Raw genomic sequence first — 15,177 nt, 5'->3', positions numbered from 1 at the left:
ATCTCAGCTCACTGCAAGCTCCGCCTCCCGGGTTCACGCCATTCTCCTGCCTCAGCCTCCCGAGAAGCTGGGACTACAGGTGCCCGCCACCTCGCCCGGCTAGTTTTTTGTATTTTTTAGTAGAGACGGGGTTTCACCGGGTTAGCCAGGATGGTCTCGATCTCCTGACCTCGTGATCCGCCCGTCTCGGCCTCCCAAAGTGCTGGGATTACAGGCTTGAGCCACCGCGCCCGGCCTTGTTTTGTTTTTTGAGATGGAGTCTCACTCTGTCACCCAGGCTGGAGTGCAGTGGCGTGATCCCAGCTCACTGCAGCCTCCACCTCCTGGGTTCAAGCAGTTCTCCTCCTCAGCCTCCTGCGTAGCTGGGATTACAGGTGCGTGCCACCACACCTAGCTAATTTTTTTTTGTATTTTTAGTAGAGACGAGGTTTCATCATGTTAGCCAGGCTGACCTCGAACTCCAGACCTCAGGTAGTCTGCCCGCCTTGGCCTCCCAAAGTGCTGGGATTACAGGCGTGAGCCCCGGCGCCCGGCCTAGGCTCATCTTATACTTGTTTAAATATCATTGAATGTATTGTCAGGTTGTGGTGTGATATATCAAGAATATCTTCTAAAATTGTTCAGTTACTTTAAAACAACTTTATGGACAATTTCAAACACATACATCAGGAAAGAGAAGGGTGTATGCACCCTTCATCCACCTTCAAAAATTATCATCTCATAGCCAATCTTATTTAATGTAAACCCACCAACTCCTTTTACCTGGTTTTTTTAAAGCAAATTCCAGATAGCATAGCATATGTTATTCACACATATTTCAGTGTTTATCTGTAAAAGAGAAGCTTTTTTCTAACATAACCATAATTATTACATCTAAAAATTTAACTGATTCCTTACTATCATCAAATTACCCTATTGTGTCTCTTTTTTTTTTTTATTAACAGTTTGAATCTGGATCCCGTTAAGATCCATACATTGCCATTGGTTTATGTGTTTTTAAGTTTCTTTAAATCTGTAGATTCTCCTTTATCCCATTTTTTCCTTGTTGAGTAAACTAGAGTTTCCTGCAGTTTGAATTTTGCTGATTACATTCCCATGTTTTTCTTTTTTTTTTTGGTTGAGACGACTCTTGCTCTGTCACCCAGGCTGGAGTGCAGCAATGCAATCTTGGCTCACTGCATCAACTTCTCTGCCTCCGGGGTTCAAGCGATTCTTGTGTTCTCGTGCCTCAGCCTCTTGAGTAGCTGGGACTACAGGCGTGCACCACCATGCCTGACTAATTTTTGTATTTTTCATAGAGATGGGGTTTTGCCATGTTGGCCAGGCTAGTCTCAAATTCCTGGCCTCAAGCGACCCGCCCACCTCGGCCTCCCAAATTGCTGGGATTACAGGCATGAGACACTGCAACGGGCCCCGTGTTGTCTTTTAACATATTCCTCTTTCCTCGGTATTTCCTGTCAGCTGGTAATTAGATCTAGAGGCTTGATTAGTCTTTGTATGTTCATATGTGAGACGAATTCATAGGTGGTGATGTGGTATGTACTTCCATCAGATTGTTTTGTTTTCTGTGATGTCAGTCATTTCCTACATCCATTGTTTCATTGGGGGTTACAAACTAGGAATGCTGTAATATTCTTGTTGCTTCATGTATTAGCTGGAATATTTGAAAAGTGTCCAAAATGGTAGCCATTAGCCACATTTGGCTATTGAGCACTTGAAATGTAACTAGAGAGACTGAAGAATTGAAATTTTGATTGTACTTGATTTTAATTAAATTTAAAAACTGAAACTTAGCCGGGTACAGTGGTTCACACCGTAATCCCAGTGAGTTAGGAGGCTGAGGCGGGAAGATCACTTGAGGCCAGAAGTTTGAGACCAGCCTGGACAACATTTCGAGACCCCATCTCTACAAAACAATTTTCAGGCCGGGCATGGTGGCTCACACCTGTAATCCCAACACTTTGGGAGGCTGAGGCGGGTAGATCATTTGAGGTCAAGAGTTTGTGTGGCCAACATGGTAAAACCCCATCTCTACTAAAAATACAAAAATTAGCCAGGCGTAGTGGCATGCAGCTGTAATCCCAGCTACTTGGGAGGCTGAGGCAGGAGAATCGCTTGAGCCTGGGAGGCGGAGGTTGCGGTGAGCCAAGATCATGCCACAGCACTCCAGTCTGGGTGACAGAGTGAGACCCTGTCTCAAAAAAAAAAAATTAGCCAGGCATGGTGGTGTGTACTTATTATAGTCCCAGCTATTCAGAATGCTGAGGTGGGAGGATACTTTGAGCCCAGGAGTTGGAGGTTGCAGTGAGCCATGATTACTCCACTGTTTTCCAGCCTGGAACACAGAGCAAGACCCCATCTCAATAAATAAATAAATAAATAAATAAATTAATTAATTAATTAATTAATTAAAATTAAAAAAAAAAAAACAGGCTGGGCACGGTGGCTCACACCTGTAATCCCAGCACTTTGGGAGGCTGAGGCGGGTGAATCACGAGGTCAGGAGATTGAGACCATCCTGGCTAACACGGTGAAACCCTGTCTCTACTAAAAATACGAAAAATTAGCTGGGCGTGGTGGCGGGCACGTGTAGTCCTAGCTACTTAGGAGGCTGAGGCAGGAGAATGGTGTGAACTCGGGAGGCAGAGCTTGCTGTGAGCTGAGATTGCACCACTGCACTCCAGCCTGGGCGACAGAGGGAGACTCCGTCTCAAAAAAAAACCAAACTTTTAAGTATGTTGTTGGGTTTATAAATCTACTTTTTCTGTTGTAAATTATGAAATTTAAATATAGTCAAGTATTTCAGATGAAAATTTACCATTTGAATTTTGTTTTTGTTTTTTTTTTTTTGAGATAGGGTCTCACTCTGTCACCCAAGCTGGAGTGCAGTGGCACAATCAGCCCACTGCAGCCTTGAACTCCTGGGCTTGGGCAGTCTTGCCTCAGCCTTCTGAGTACCCAGTTGCTGGGACTACAGATCTGTCTGTGCCACTATGCCTGGCTAATTTTATTGTAGAGATGGGAATCTCACTATGTTGCCCAGGCTGGTCTCAAAATTCCAGGGCTCAAGCAGTACTCGCATGTCCCCTTCCCAAAGTGCTGAGATTACAGGCATATGCTACCATGCCCAGCCTACCATCTCTATTTTTTTTTTTTTTTTTTTTTTGAGATGGAGTCTTGCTCTGTTGCCCAGGCTGGAGTGCAGTGGCATGATCTCAGCTCACTGCAACCTTTGCATCCCGGGTTCAAGCAATTTTCCCGCCTCAGCCTCCTTGGTAGCGGGGACTACAGGCCTGCGCCACCATGCCCAGCTAATTTTTGTATTTTTAGTAGAGATGGGGTTTCACTATGTTGGCCAGGCTGGTCTCGAACTCCTGACTTCGTGATCCGCCCCCTCGGCCTCCTAAAGTGCTGGGATTACAGGCATGAGCCACCGTGCCTGGCCCCATCTCTACATGTGATGTAAATATGAAATACAGGATTTTGAATATTTGGGTGGAAAAAAGAATGTAAAATATATTAATTTTTATATTGATTACATGTGAATAATATTTTGGCTATGTTGGGTTTAAAAATATTAAAATTTTACCTCTTAAAAAACTTTGACAATGTGGCTACTAGTAAATTTAAAAATTGCATATATGGCTTTTATTAGATTTCTACTGGACAGTGCTGCTTTACAAACTCTTATCCTAATCAAGGACATTGGTTTTTAAATAATTTTTTATCATTACAGCATATTCACATTTGTGGCATAAAAAATGGAAAATACAGAAAAGCATAATAATGTAATTAAAATCACCCATAATTCCACTACTCAAGTTAAAGCATTAATATACTGTATATACCCTTCCAGGCTTTTTGGAGAGCATATAGATGCATGTGTTGTTTTTACAAAATTTTAATTATACTCTATATACTATAACTTTTTTGTTAAATTATCAGTATATTGTTAATATATTACAAATAGTTATCCTAAACATTGTTTGAGGACTTTGTAATTTTTTGTCTATGCTTGTACCATAATTTATTTAACCCTCAGCTGTTTGATATTTAGATTGTGTTTCTAATTTTATAGTATCAAAATGTTGCAATAACCATTGTAGGTATACTTTTGGACATAGTCATGGGTATTTTCCGGGGAGTTTGTTGCTGGGACACTATGTTGCCAGATTGCTCTCTAGATATATTTATGGGCCTCTACAGTGGATTTCAGAAACAAAGGGCCAGCTCTAGAGTTTTAGAATTTAGAAACCAATAATTCTTTTTAAAAATATAAGGTCCGGCCGGGCGCGGTGGCTCAAGCCTGTAATCCCAGCACTTTGGGAGGCCGAGATGGGAGGATCACGAGGTCAGGAGATCGAGACCATCCTGGCTAACACAGTGAAACCCCGTCTCTACTAAGAAATACAAAAAATAGCCGGGCGAGGTGGCGGGCGCCTGTAGTCCCAGCTACTCAGGAGGCTGAGGCCGGAGAATGGCGTGAACCCGGGAGGCGGAGCTTGCAGTGAGCTGAGATCCGGCCACTGCACTCCAGCCTGGGCTACAGAGCGAGACTCCGTCTCAAAAAAAAAAAAAAAAAAAAAAAAAAAAAAAAATATAAGGTCCAAGCATTTTGCTCCTGGGAGAGCAGCTCTAGATCTTCTCCAAGAGTCTTTTTTCACTCTTTAAGAATCTGTGGTCGGGCGCACTGGCCCACAACTATAATCCCAGCACTTTGGGAGACCGAGGCAGGCAGATCACCTGAGGTCGGGAGTTTGAGACCAGCCTGACCAACGTGGAGAAAACCTTCTCTACTCAAACTACAAAATTACCCAGCTGTGGTGGTGCATGCCTGTAATCCCAGCCATTTGGGAGGCTGAGGCAGGAGAATCGCTTGAACCTGGGAGGCAGAGGTTGCAGGGTGAGCTGAGATTGTGCCGTTGTACTCCAGCCTGGGCAACAAGAGTAAAACGCCATCTCAAAATAAATAAGTAAATAAAATAAATAAATAAATAAATAAATGATTGTATTATCAGCCAGGCACGGTGGCTCACGCCTGTAATTCCAGCGCTATGGGAGGCCAAGACAGGTGGATCACTTGAGGTCAGGAGTTCAAGACCAGCCTGGGCAACATGGCAAAACCCCATCTCTACTAAAAATACAGAATGTTGTCAGGCGTGGTGGTGCCCGCCTGTGGTGCCAGCTACTTAAGAGGCTGAGGTGGGTATCACCTGAGCCCAGTATGTCGAGGTGCAGTGAGCTATGATCACGCCACTGTACTCCATCCGGGTGAGACTGAGACCCTGTCTCAAAAATAAATAAATAAAGTGAAATAATTTGTGGACAACACAGAATTACAAACTTTTTATTTTGTCTTTTTAAAGTTACCACAAATTGTCACCACCATTCCCTAAAAGGACGTTAACACCTGAATATATTTAGTTTCATGAAAATTTCACTGTTAACACTGCTTTTCTCATTTTACCATAGGCTATTGAAAATTTTCACACAGACCAGCATAGGTTGGGGTAGAAGCTTGAGAATCACTGCTGTAATTTATTCTTTCACATCCAAACAGGTTAATCCAAAGAAATTGTTCTTGTATTTTTGGAAACATACTAGTACTAAATAATTCTCCTTGTTGGGAAATTTTCTGAGTTCTCTTTCACGCTGGTCTATGTGAATACCATAAGGAGAAACCATATGTTATTTTCTGAGCTAGTATAAGAGTGTACATTGGGTCCCAATACTAGAGCAGCCAGATAGCAATAAAAGCATAGGCTCTGGGACCAGGGAATCTGGATCCATGCTCTACTTTTGATTGCATAGCTATGTTTTTAACCTAAGTCTTATTTTTCTCATCTATAAAATGGAAATAGTAATAGTCCGTATCTCATAAATACTGGGAGAATTAAATGTGATGCATGTAAGATGCTGATCATAGTTCCTGACCCTTAGAAAGTCTTCAATGGCTGGGCAAGGTGGCTCATGCCTGTAATCCCAGCTCTTTGGGAGCCAAGGCAGGAGGATCACTTTAGCCCACGAGTTTGAAAACAGCCTGAGCAACATAGAGAGAACTCATCTCTACAAAAAAAAAAATCTTAAAAATAACTGAGTGTGGTGGTGCACACACCCTGTAGTCCTTGCTACTTAGGAGGCTGAGGTGGGAGGGTTGTTTGAACCCAGGAGGTCAAGGCTACAGTGAGCCAGGATCACACCACTGAACTCCAGCCTGGGTGACAGAGCAAGACCCTTAAAAAATAAAGAAAAGGAAAGAAATAGTTTTCAGTAAATGTTAGCTGTGATTATAGCATGATCATCAGTATATTTAGCCCTTCAAAAATATTCATTGACTGCTTATGTGTCGAACACTGGGAAAGTTTAACACTTAAACAACTAGCTGTAATTGGTATATTAATATTGGAAGTATTAATAAAGTACACTGGGAACAGGTCTACACATTATACAGGAGGTTTTATACATTGCTGGAATACAATGGCACAATCTCGGCTCACTGCAACTTCCGCCTCCTGGGTTCAAGCGATTCTCCTGCCTCAGCTCCCGAGTAGTTGGGATTACAGGCATGTGCTACCACACTTAGCTAATTTTGTATTTTTTAGTATAGAAGGGTTTCTCCATGTTGGCCAGGCTGGTCTCGAAGTAATCCACCCACCTCAGCCTCCCAAAGTTCTGGGATTACAGGCATGAGCCACCACGCCCTGCCAGGAGATTGTCTTTTATTTAAGGGGTCTTGAAGTTTGGAGAAGGAGAAGGGGAGGATATTGCAACAAGGAAAACAACGGAAGCAAAGAAATGCCCATAAATTAAACTGAGCATGGTGTGTTTGTGGCCTGGATCACTGTAGACTAATGCAGATAGAGCTTTAAGAGCAAGGACAGATGGGAGATGACACAACATTTATGACTGCATAATCAGTATAATTATTGTTTTGGATATCACCAGCCCTTAACTTACGGAAGAAGTCAAGAAGACAAGAGCTGCAATTTAGGATTTAGGTAGAAGTCTGGAAAGATATGGGAGATGTAATGTTGACTTCTAGTCCTCTTTTCTCTTTTTTCTTTTTCTTTCTTTTTTTTTTTTTTCTTTCCGCGAGGGTGTTGCCAGGGTCTTCCTCTTGCCCCGGCTGGAGTACAGTGGCACAATCATGGCTTACTGCTGCTGCCTCTAATTTCTGGACTCAAGCAATCTTCCCACTTCAGCCTCCCAAATAGCTGGTACTACAGGCATGCACCACTACACTCAGCTAATTTTTTTTTTTTTTTTTTTGGTTGAGACAGGGTCTCGCCGTGTTGTCCAGGCTCTTCTGGAACTCCTAGGCTCAAGTGATCCTCCCGCCTCAGTCTGCCAAGGTGTTGGAATTGCAGGTGTAAGCCACCATGCCCAGCCAATTCTAGCATTTTTAAAACTACTGCTCAGAGGTGATTTCTGATGTCCTTGAGAATTCTTTGAATTATCTGAATATTAATTCCTAGTATTGATATTTAGAACAAGGTCCTTCTGACTTTTTTTACGATACCTTTCAGGCCGGGTGCAATGGCTTACGCCTGTAATCCCAGCACTTTAAGAGGCCAAGGCGGGCGGATCACCTGAGGTTGGGAGTTTGAGACCAGCCTGATCAATATGGAGAAACCCTGTCTCTACTAAAAATACAAAATTAGCCGGGTGTGGTAGTGCATGCCTGCAATCCCGGCTACTCGGGAGGCTGAGGCAGGAGAATTGCTTGAACCTGGGAGGCGGAAGTTGCGGTGAGCTGAGATTGCGCCATTGCACTCCAGCCTGGGCAACGAGAGCAAAACTCCATCTCAAAAATAAATAAATAAATAAAAGATACCTTTCATTGCCATATTATCCAAAAGAATGCCAATATTCCCACTGGTTTTGGGGGACTGATTTTGGAAGATGACTCATGGAATTAAGAGGATCTGATGGTTCAAAGAATCTTGCCCTATCAAAGTTGTTCACAGCCTAAAAAATTTGATAAATGAAGGTATGTTCAAAGCCTTCTCATTCTCCAAAGATAAGAATATGCACCTTTTAGAAGGCATTAGATCCCAAAGACCAAGATAGGATGTTTTACCTAGAAGACAAATTGTACATTGGGCTTTAAGGACTCATGAAACCATTGCCTGTTTCAGACGCTGACCGGAAAGGAGATTGAGATTGACATTGAACCTACAGACAAGGTGATGCATGCCCAGCTCCTCTTCATGCACTTCTTGCCATGTATATTTGTTTGCATATGCTTATGAACTTGGTCCTTTTGCTCTTATGCTGTCTGCATAGCCCTTGTTCTTTCCATTTCCATGGTCCTACCCCTGAGCAGCCCCTGACTACTTGTCTCTTTAAAGGTGGAGCGGATCAAGGAGCGTGTGGAGGAGAAAGAGGGAATCCCCCCACAACAGCAGAGGCTCATCTACAGTGGCAAACAGATGTGAGTTTGGAGTGAGAATGACAGCGTGGCAATCCTACGTGAAGATGAGATGAGAGGGGGCACGTACTGAGGTGGATCAGGGGTGCCTCTTGTTTTTGGTGCCTTAGACCCTTTGGCAATCTGGTGAAGCCTCTAAGCCCCTTCTCAGAATAAGATTTTTTCAGGCATAAAACAAAATATATAGAATTAAAAGAAAACTAATTATATTGAAATAGTTATTAAAATACTAAAATTTGTGATATAGTAATATACGTACTTTTTTATTAATAAGATCTAATGGTAGGTCTAATATGACCATAATTTTGAAATATTTTCAAGATACCTATAAATGATCATGATAGAAAATAGTTAATTTCTATTAACAATTTGCCTATATTGCTAATACTACTGTGGTTTTTGGGCTTTGTTTAAAGTTAGAAGAAATGTTAAATTTCAGTTGGGGGTTAGTAAAAATAAAGATGGGATTTTTTTTCTCATTCAAGTTTGCAGACCCCCAAAGAGATCCATGAAACTCAAGAACTTCTGTTCTGGCTGGGTGTGGTGGTTCACGCCTGTAATCCCAGCACTTGGGGAGGCTGAGGTGGGTGGATCACCTGAGGTCAGGAGTTCGAGACCAGCCTGGCCAATATGGTGAAACCCCATCTTTACTAAAAATACAAAAATTAGCTGGGTGTGGTAGTGGGCGCCTGTAATCCCAGCTACTCGGGAGGCTGAGGCAGGAGAATTGCTTGAACCCAGGAGGCGGAGGTTGCAGTGAGCTGAGATCGTGCCACTGCACTTCAGCCTAGATGACAGAGCGAGACTCTGTCAAAAAAAAAAAAAAAAAAAAAAAAACCCCTAAGTCTTTTTTTTCGGCTTCCTTTTCCTGCAGGAATGATGAGAAGACAGCAGCTGATTACAAGATTTTAGGTGGTTCAGTTCTTCACCTGGTGTTGGCTCTGAGAGGAGGAGGTGGTCTTAGGCAGTGATGGACCCTCCATTTTACCTCTGTACCGTGTCGCTCATAATGAGGCATCATATATCCTCTCACTCTCTGGGACACCAGAGCCACTGCCCCCTTCCCTGGATGCCCAGTATTGTACATCTACTGGTGGGAGACTGTGAGGACCCCAGGATTCAGTATTCCTGGCCCAGAGGGCCCTTGCTGGCTGTTGGGTGTTAGTTTGCAGTCCTGTGTGCTTCCTTCTCTTATGGCTGTGTCCCTGGTTGTCAATAAAATATTTCCTGGCCTCCTGGAATCTTTCTTCTGTTGCACAAGTTGACTGAAATAAAAAATGGACGTAATGCTCACTCAGTTATAGCAGGCTGAAGGAATCGGACAATGGAAGGGATGGTGCTCTTAGAAGGATTATCAGACTCTAGGAAAACATACTTACTGGTGTGCTGGAGCCAGTTCCTAGTGGCTAATGAGAGCCAACTATTGGCACCTCTTTCCAACTTTCTTAAGTGACTTCATGTTGGTAGCTTGAAATTGGCCATGGTAGGATTATTTACAAAAACTGGCAAACACTACAGATCAGTTCCTCCCCACAAACTGGTTGTTAAACATCTACCAGTGTAGTGCTGACATGGATGGTGGAAACCTTCAGAGAGTGAATTCTCTCTGAATGTGGCTCTACTGGACATTTAGGTCTGGTTGGAGAACGCCGTCAAGGATTTGGCCGACACTGCACTCTGGCTGGAATATTACTGAGGGCTTTGGGTTCTGCACTATCAAGAGGTTGATAATGGAGAAAGATTGAGTGACAAACTGTAATGTATCACTTGGGTCTCAAGAAGAGGCAGGTGCTAGAAAACGCTTTCCTTCTTCCCTGGCTTCTTAGTATAATAGAATCGGGCAAGGCTGGGTGGAGTGGAGAAGTAGGGAGGATGCCCGTGGCCAATGCCTTGGAGAGACTTGACTGCTGTGGTTGCGTGTGGCGGTCGTGTTGGTACCTCGCTGCAATCCTCTTCCCCGCCCAGCATCAGATGGCCCTCTTGCGCCATATCTAGGCTGATGACGCCCCGAGTGGCGACGCTCTAGTAGCCGTTTGTCTATGGCAGGCGGGGTGGCAGCCTTAGCTGCCAGAGGTGCCGCACTCTCTACCGGCCCTGGGTGAAGCACCAACTCTGCTGCGCGCAGCCTGCGGTGCGGGTCATGGCGCGGCTACCGAAGCTGGCAGTCTTTGATTTGGGTGAGGGACGGGAAGGAGAATTTCGTAAGGCGCCGTCCTTTTCCATACCCCTAACTGCTGCTCCCGAATCCCTGCGTCCCCCACCACCAGGCTGAACCTTCCCTCTCCTTCCTCTCTCAGATTACACTCTCTGGCCTTTCTGGGTCGACACGCACGTGGACCCTCCGTTCCATAAGAGCAGGTGAGGTAGGGACAGGGAGGACTGGGGCGAGATGGGACCCAGCCAGGGCTGAGCGCACTCTTGCCCTCCCCAGTGATGGAACTGTACGAGATAGGCGGGGCCAAGACGTCCGACTGTACCCAGAGGTGCCTGAGGTCCTAAAACGATTGCAGAGTCTTGGGGTGCCCGGTGCGGCTGCTTCAAGGTAAGAGCGACTGACAACTGATAGTGTAATGCTGAAGGGTGCATGCAAGAGACTTACAGTGAAACCCCTGGGCTACAAAAATAGGGGCGGTGCAAGTTTGCAAGTATTTGCATATTTTTTCTCCTTGGTCTTTTAACTATTAAAAAGTGGGGCCGGCAGCCGGACGCGGTGGCTCACTCCTGTAATCCCAGCACTTTGGGAGGCCAAGGCGGGCGGATCACGAGATCAGGAGTTCGAGACCAGCCTGACCAACGTGGTGAAACCCCGTCTCTACTAAAAATACAAAAATTAGCGGGCGCCTGTAATCCCAGCTACTCGGGAGGCTGAGGCAGGAGAATCGCTTGAACCCAGGAGGTGGAGGTTGCAGTGAGCTGAGATGGAGCCACTGCACTCTAGCCTGGGTGACAGAGTGAGACAGTGTCTCAAAAAAAAAAAAAAAAAAAAAAAACAAGTGAGGCCGGGCAAAGTGACTCACACCTGTAATCTTAGCACTTTGGGAGTCCTAGGCGGGAGGATCACTTGAGCCCAGCAATTTGAGACCAGCCTAGGCAATAGAGGGAGACCCCATCTCTACCAAAAAAAAAAAAAAATGTGGTGGCGTGCACCTGTAGTCCCAGCTACTTGGAAGGCTGAGGTGGGAGGATCACTTGAGCCCAGGACGTTGTGACCGCAGTGAGCCATGATTGGGCCACTGCACTCTAGTCTGGGTGACAGAGCTAGACTCCGTCTCAAAACAAAAACTAAAACTTTGGCCCAGCACCAATTTCGTCAAACAGGAAGGCAATGGAGTTAAACAGAGGCTGAGGATGCCTGTCCATCCCAGAAAAACAGCAAGTTGATTTCCCTGGCTATACTTACTAGCTTTGCTTAATAAGTTAACGTAGCCCTGGCCCTTCACTTTGGTAATCCCATCTTTTACACCGTTTTGCAGGACAAGTGAGATAGAAGGGGCCAACCAGCTACTGGAGCTCTTTGACCTCATCAGGTACTTTGTTCATCGGGAAATCTATCCAGGCAGCAAAGTCACACACTTTGAGAGGTATGCGGACATAAGGGAGGAGCAGGGTGAGAAAGTACCAGAGAGGCTTGGGAAACCAAGATACTAGCTTGGTTACCCATGCCCTATCTTCCACAGGTTGCAGCAGAAGACTGGAATTCCTTTCTCCCAGATGATCTTCTTCGATGATGAGAGGCGGAATATTGTAGACGTTAGCAAACTGGGTACTGAGTGATGAGCAACAGCCATTTGGGGTCCCTAGGAGGGATTAGGTAGATACACACAGGATGGATAGTTTGCCCTATAGGTGGCACCCACAAAGGTCAGAGTGATAATGGAGAACCCTGAAAGCCTGATGAAATGTGACTTCTTATCTTTCTAGGTGTTACCTGCATTCATATCCAGAATGGAATGAATCTTCAAACTCTAAGTCAAGGGTTAGAGACATTTGCAAAGGCCCAAACTGGGCCTTGAGGTCCAGCCTTGAGGAAAGCCCATTTGAGGCCTAAACTGAAAGGAAATCAAGAAGACATTTTCAGGTGCATTTGTAATTTATTAAAGTTCATCTGTGTGTGACAGTAGAGATTTTTACTCACAGTGTGGGGAGTTTCTATTTTTCTAACCTGTGAAATGGGGTTGGTTGTCCTGAGGTGCAAAGACCAGAATGTGAGACATTAGACTGCATCAGGTTTGCTATCTAAACTTAGGGCAACCCCAAGTGCTTGAACCTATACCACCCCACTTTCCTGAGCCCTGTAAAGAGCATGAAGAGTTTTCCCACTGACCCCATACATTGAGGTGCCATCACACTGCACATTTCCTTCCGGAGAACAAGCACATACTCTGGGGTGGAGACAAGACTGCCTTTTTATGTAATAGAAAATGATGTGGCTGCTTTAAGAGGAGCACCTCGGTCTGGGACTGGTGGCTTGGGTCACGTGACAGCGGTGGTCTCATTTGCGCCTCTTGATGATGTCGCGGCGGCGCCCTGAGGAGGGATTGGGCAAAGCTGGTCCCTGTGTGATGAGACCATCACCCTCCCAGGAGCAAGGCGGAAGTCTGGAGGACGCCGAGGGGCGGAGGCGGGATAGGCGAGCTCGCGATGAGTGGTCTCGGCAGGCTCTTCGGGAAGGGTGAGCCGGGGTGGGACTGGCCAGCCAGGAGGCGCTGGCTGGTGCAGGGGAAGAGGAGATCCCGGCGAGATTCGGCCGGACCGCTGCGCCGGGCAGGGGAAGAGAATCAGGAGACAGGCTGACTGGAAAACCCCGGCGGCCGATGGCGGAGCAAGGCTCATCGCCGGTGCCAGAAGGCACACCATGTCAAGGCGCCTGGTTCCCGTCCGCCGTCCTCCCTCACTCTCTGAGGGAAGAACTCAAGATCGGGGAGGGGACTTGAGTTGAGGGCGTGGCGATCGTGCTGGCTCCCACTGTTCAGGCTTGAAGACGAGTTTCCTGCTGTCTTCAGCCCTTTTCAAAACCTTGTTCTATAATACTTTGTGCTGGGCAAGAGGGATCTAAGATGAAGAAGAAAGACTGCCTTCTTGGCCGGGCGCGGTGGCTCACGCCTGTAATCGCAACACTTTGGGAGGCCGACGTGGGTGGATCATGAGGTCAGGAGTTTAAGACCAGCCTGGCCAATATGGTGAAACCCCGTCTCTGCTACAAATACAAAAATTGGCCGGGCGCGGTGGCTCACGCCTGTAATCCCAGCACTTTGGGAGGCCGAGGCGGGTGGATCACCTGAGGTCAAGAGTTCGAGACCAGCCTGGCCAACATGGTGAAACCTCGTCTCTACTAAAAATACAAAAAAAAAAAAAAAAAGCTGGGTGTGGTGGCGCGCACCTGTAGTCCCAGCTACTTGGAAGGCTGAGGTGAGAGGATCACTTGAGCCCAGGAGGCAGAGGTTGCAGTGAGCCAAGATTGCGCCACTGCACTCCATCCTGGGTGACAGAGGGAGATTCCATCTCAAAAGAAAAAAAAAATACAAAAATTAGGTGTGCATGGTGATGTGTGCCCGTAGTCCCAGCTACTCAGGGAGGCTGACGCAGGAGAATCACTTGAACGCAGGAGGCAGAAGTTGCAATGAGCCTAGATCATGCCACTACACTCTGACCTGGGCAACAGAGCGAGACTCCGTCTCAAAAAAAAAGAAGGCCTGGCACAGTGGCTCACGCCTGTAATCCCAGCACTTTGGGACGCCAAGGCAGGTAGATCACCTGAGGTTGGGAGTTTGACACCAGCCTGGCCAACATGGAGAAACCCTGTCTCTACTAAAAATACAAAAAATTAGCCAGGCGTGGTGGCACATGCCTGTAATCCCAGCTATTTGGGAGGCTGAGGCAGGAGAATCGCTTGAACCCAGGAGGCGGAGGTTGAGGTGAGCCAAGATCACGCCATTGCATTCCAGCCTGGGCAACAAGACCGAAACTTTGCCTAAAGAAAAAAAAAGGCAGCCAGGAATAGTAAAAAGAATCTTGGTTTTAGAACTCATACTGCCACATTTTGATTCCTGAACAATCTCTTATTAATTGTGATTTTTAACATCTTTGTGGTTGTTTTCACATTTTTAAGTGAAGAGAGAGCACATTCATTGTAGAGATTTGGGGATTAACAATAACACAGGTCCCTAGCACATACTATGTATTCAATGATTGGTGGCTAATATTTTTCCTTCACAAAATTTGGGCCTACTCCACTGGACTCCTCAGGTAAGAAGGAGAAAGGGCCAACCCCTGAAGAAGCAATACAGAAACTGAAGGAGACAGAGAAGATACTGATCAAGAAACAGGAATTTTTGGAGCAGAAGATTCAACAGGAGCTACAAACAGCCAAGAAGTATGGGACCAAGAATAAGAGAGGTAATGAGGGAAACAAGCCTATGGGGAGGGCCCAGATGGGAAGCAGGTGCTTCTGACCCTTGATGTTAAGGGTATCGGCTGGGTCAGCTGCCCTACAGGCTTTGCGGAGGAAGAAAAGATTCGAACAGCAGCTGGCACAAACTGACGGGACTTTATCCACCCTGGAGTTTCAGCGTGAGGCCATTGAGAATGCCACCACCAATGCAGAAGTCCTTCGTACCATGGAGCTTGCTGCCCAAGGCATGAAGAAAGCCTACCAGGACATGTGGGTACGGGGAAGGGGTGGAGGGGACCCAAGAACTGGGAAGAGTGGCTTGCTATTACACTTTAAACTTTTTTTTTTCCCCCCC

At 45.9% G+C, this 15,177-nt stretch overlaps 3 protein-coding genes across 5 annotated transcripts in view; all 3 read left to right on the top strand.

The window, feature by feature from the left end:
- Positions 1-9,672, top strand: part of NEDD8 (neural precursor cell expressed, developmentally down-regulated 8) — a 24,079-nt gene extending 14,407 nt beyond the window's left edge. Inside the window, exons 2-4 of the mRNA XM_025391132.1 lie at positions 8,139-8,186; positions 8,352-8,434; positions 9,306-9,672. Coding sequence (XP_025246917.1) covers positions 8,139-8,186; positions 8,352-8,434; positions 9,306-9,402 — 228 coding nt within the window. The 3' untranslated portion in view covers positions 9,403-9,672. The remainder of the gene's footprint in view (positions 1-8,138; positions 8,187-8,351; positions 8,435-9,305) is intronic.
- A 782-nt stretch (positions 9,673-10,454) lies between these two features.
- LOC112629312 (magnesium-dependent phosphatase 1) lies at positions 10,455-12,567 on the top strand. Of its 3 annotated transcripts, none has more exons than XM_025392871.1 (6): positions 10,458-10,608; positions 10,729-10,789; positions 10,863-10,973; positions 11,905-12,012; positions 12,109-12,194; positions 12,353-12,567. In XM_025392871.1, exons 1-6 carry the CDS (start codon positions 10,572-10,574, stop codon positions 12,442-12,444), a joined length of 495 nt encoding a protein of 164 aa, XP_025248656.1. In that variant the 5' UTR covers positions 10,458-10,571; the 3' UTR covers positions 12,445-12,567. The 3 variants fall into 3 exon arrangements, with proteins under 3 accessions (XP_025248658.1, XP_025248656.1, XP_025248657.1); XM_025392872.1 differs by having other exon boundaries at positions 10,459-10,608; positions 12,109-12,242; XM_025392873.1 differs by lacking the exon at positions 12,109-12,194 and having other exon boundaries at positions 10,455-10,608; positions 11,905-11,958.
- A 372-nt stretch (positions 12,568-12,939) lies between these two features.
- Positions 12,940-15,177, top strand: part of CHMP4A (charged multivesicular body protein 4A) — a 7,566-nt gene continuing 5,328 nt past the window's right edge. The window contains 4 exon segments of the mRNA XM_025391131.1: positions 12,940-12,999; positions 13,001-13,103; positions 14,678-14,827; positions 14,915-15,096. Coding sequence (XP_025246916.1) covers positions 12,940-12,999; positions 13,001-13,103; positions 14,678-14,827; positions 14,915-15,096 — 495 coding nt within the window.

Source organism: Theropithecus gelada, chromosome 7b (genome assembly GCF_003255815.1).
Source record: "Theropithecus gelada isolate Dixy chromosome 7b, Tgel_1.0, whole genome shotgun sequence".
NCBI classification, from domain to species: Eukaryota; Metazoa; Chordata; class Mammalia; order Primates; family Cercopithecidae; genus Theropithecus; species Theropithecus gelada.
This window is presented reverse-complemented; position numbering and strand designations above follow the sequence as displayed.

What these genes read in the sequence shown, in the direction of transcription:
- LOC112629312 (XM_025392871.1), top strand. Translation starts at nt 10,572, where the DNA reads ATGGCGCGGCTACCGAAGCTGGCAGTCTTTGATTTGG. An exon ending in CCCGGTGCGGCTGCTTCAAG is followed by an intron (nt 10,974 to 11,904) that starts GTAAGAGCGACT and finishes ACCGTTTTGCAG; the next exon opens with GACAAGTGAGATAGAAGGGG. An exon ending in AAAGTCACACACTTTGAGAG is followed by an intron (nt 12,013 to 12,108) that starts GTATGCGGACAT and finishes TATCTTCCACAG; the next exon opens with GTTGCAGCAGAAGACTGGAA.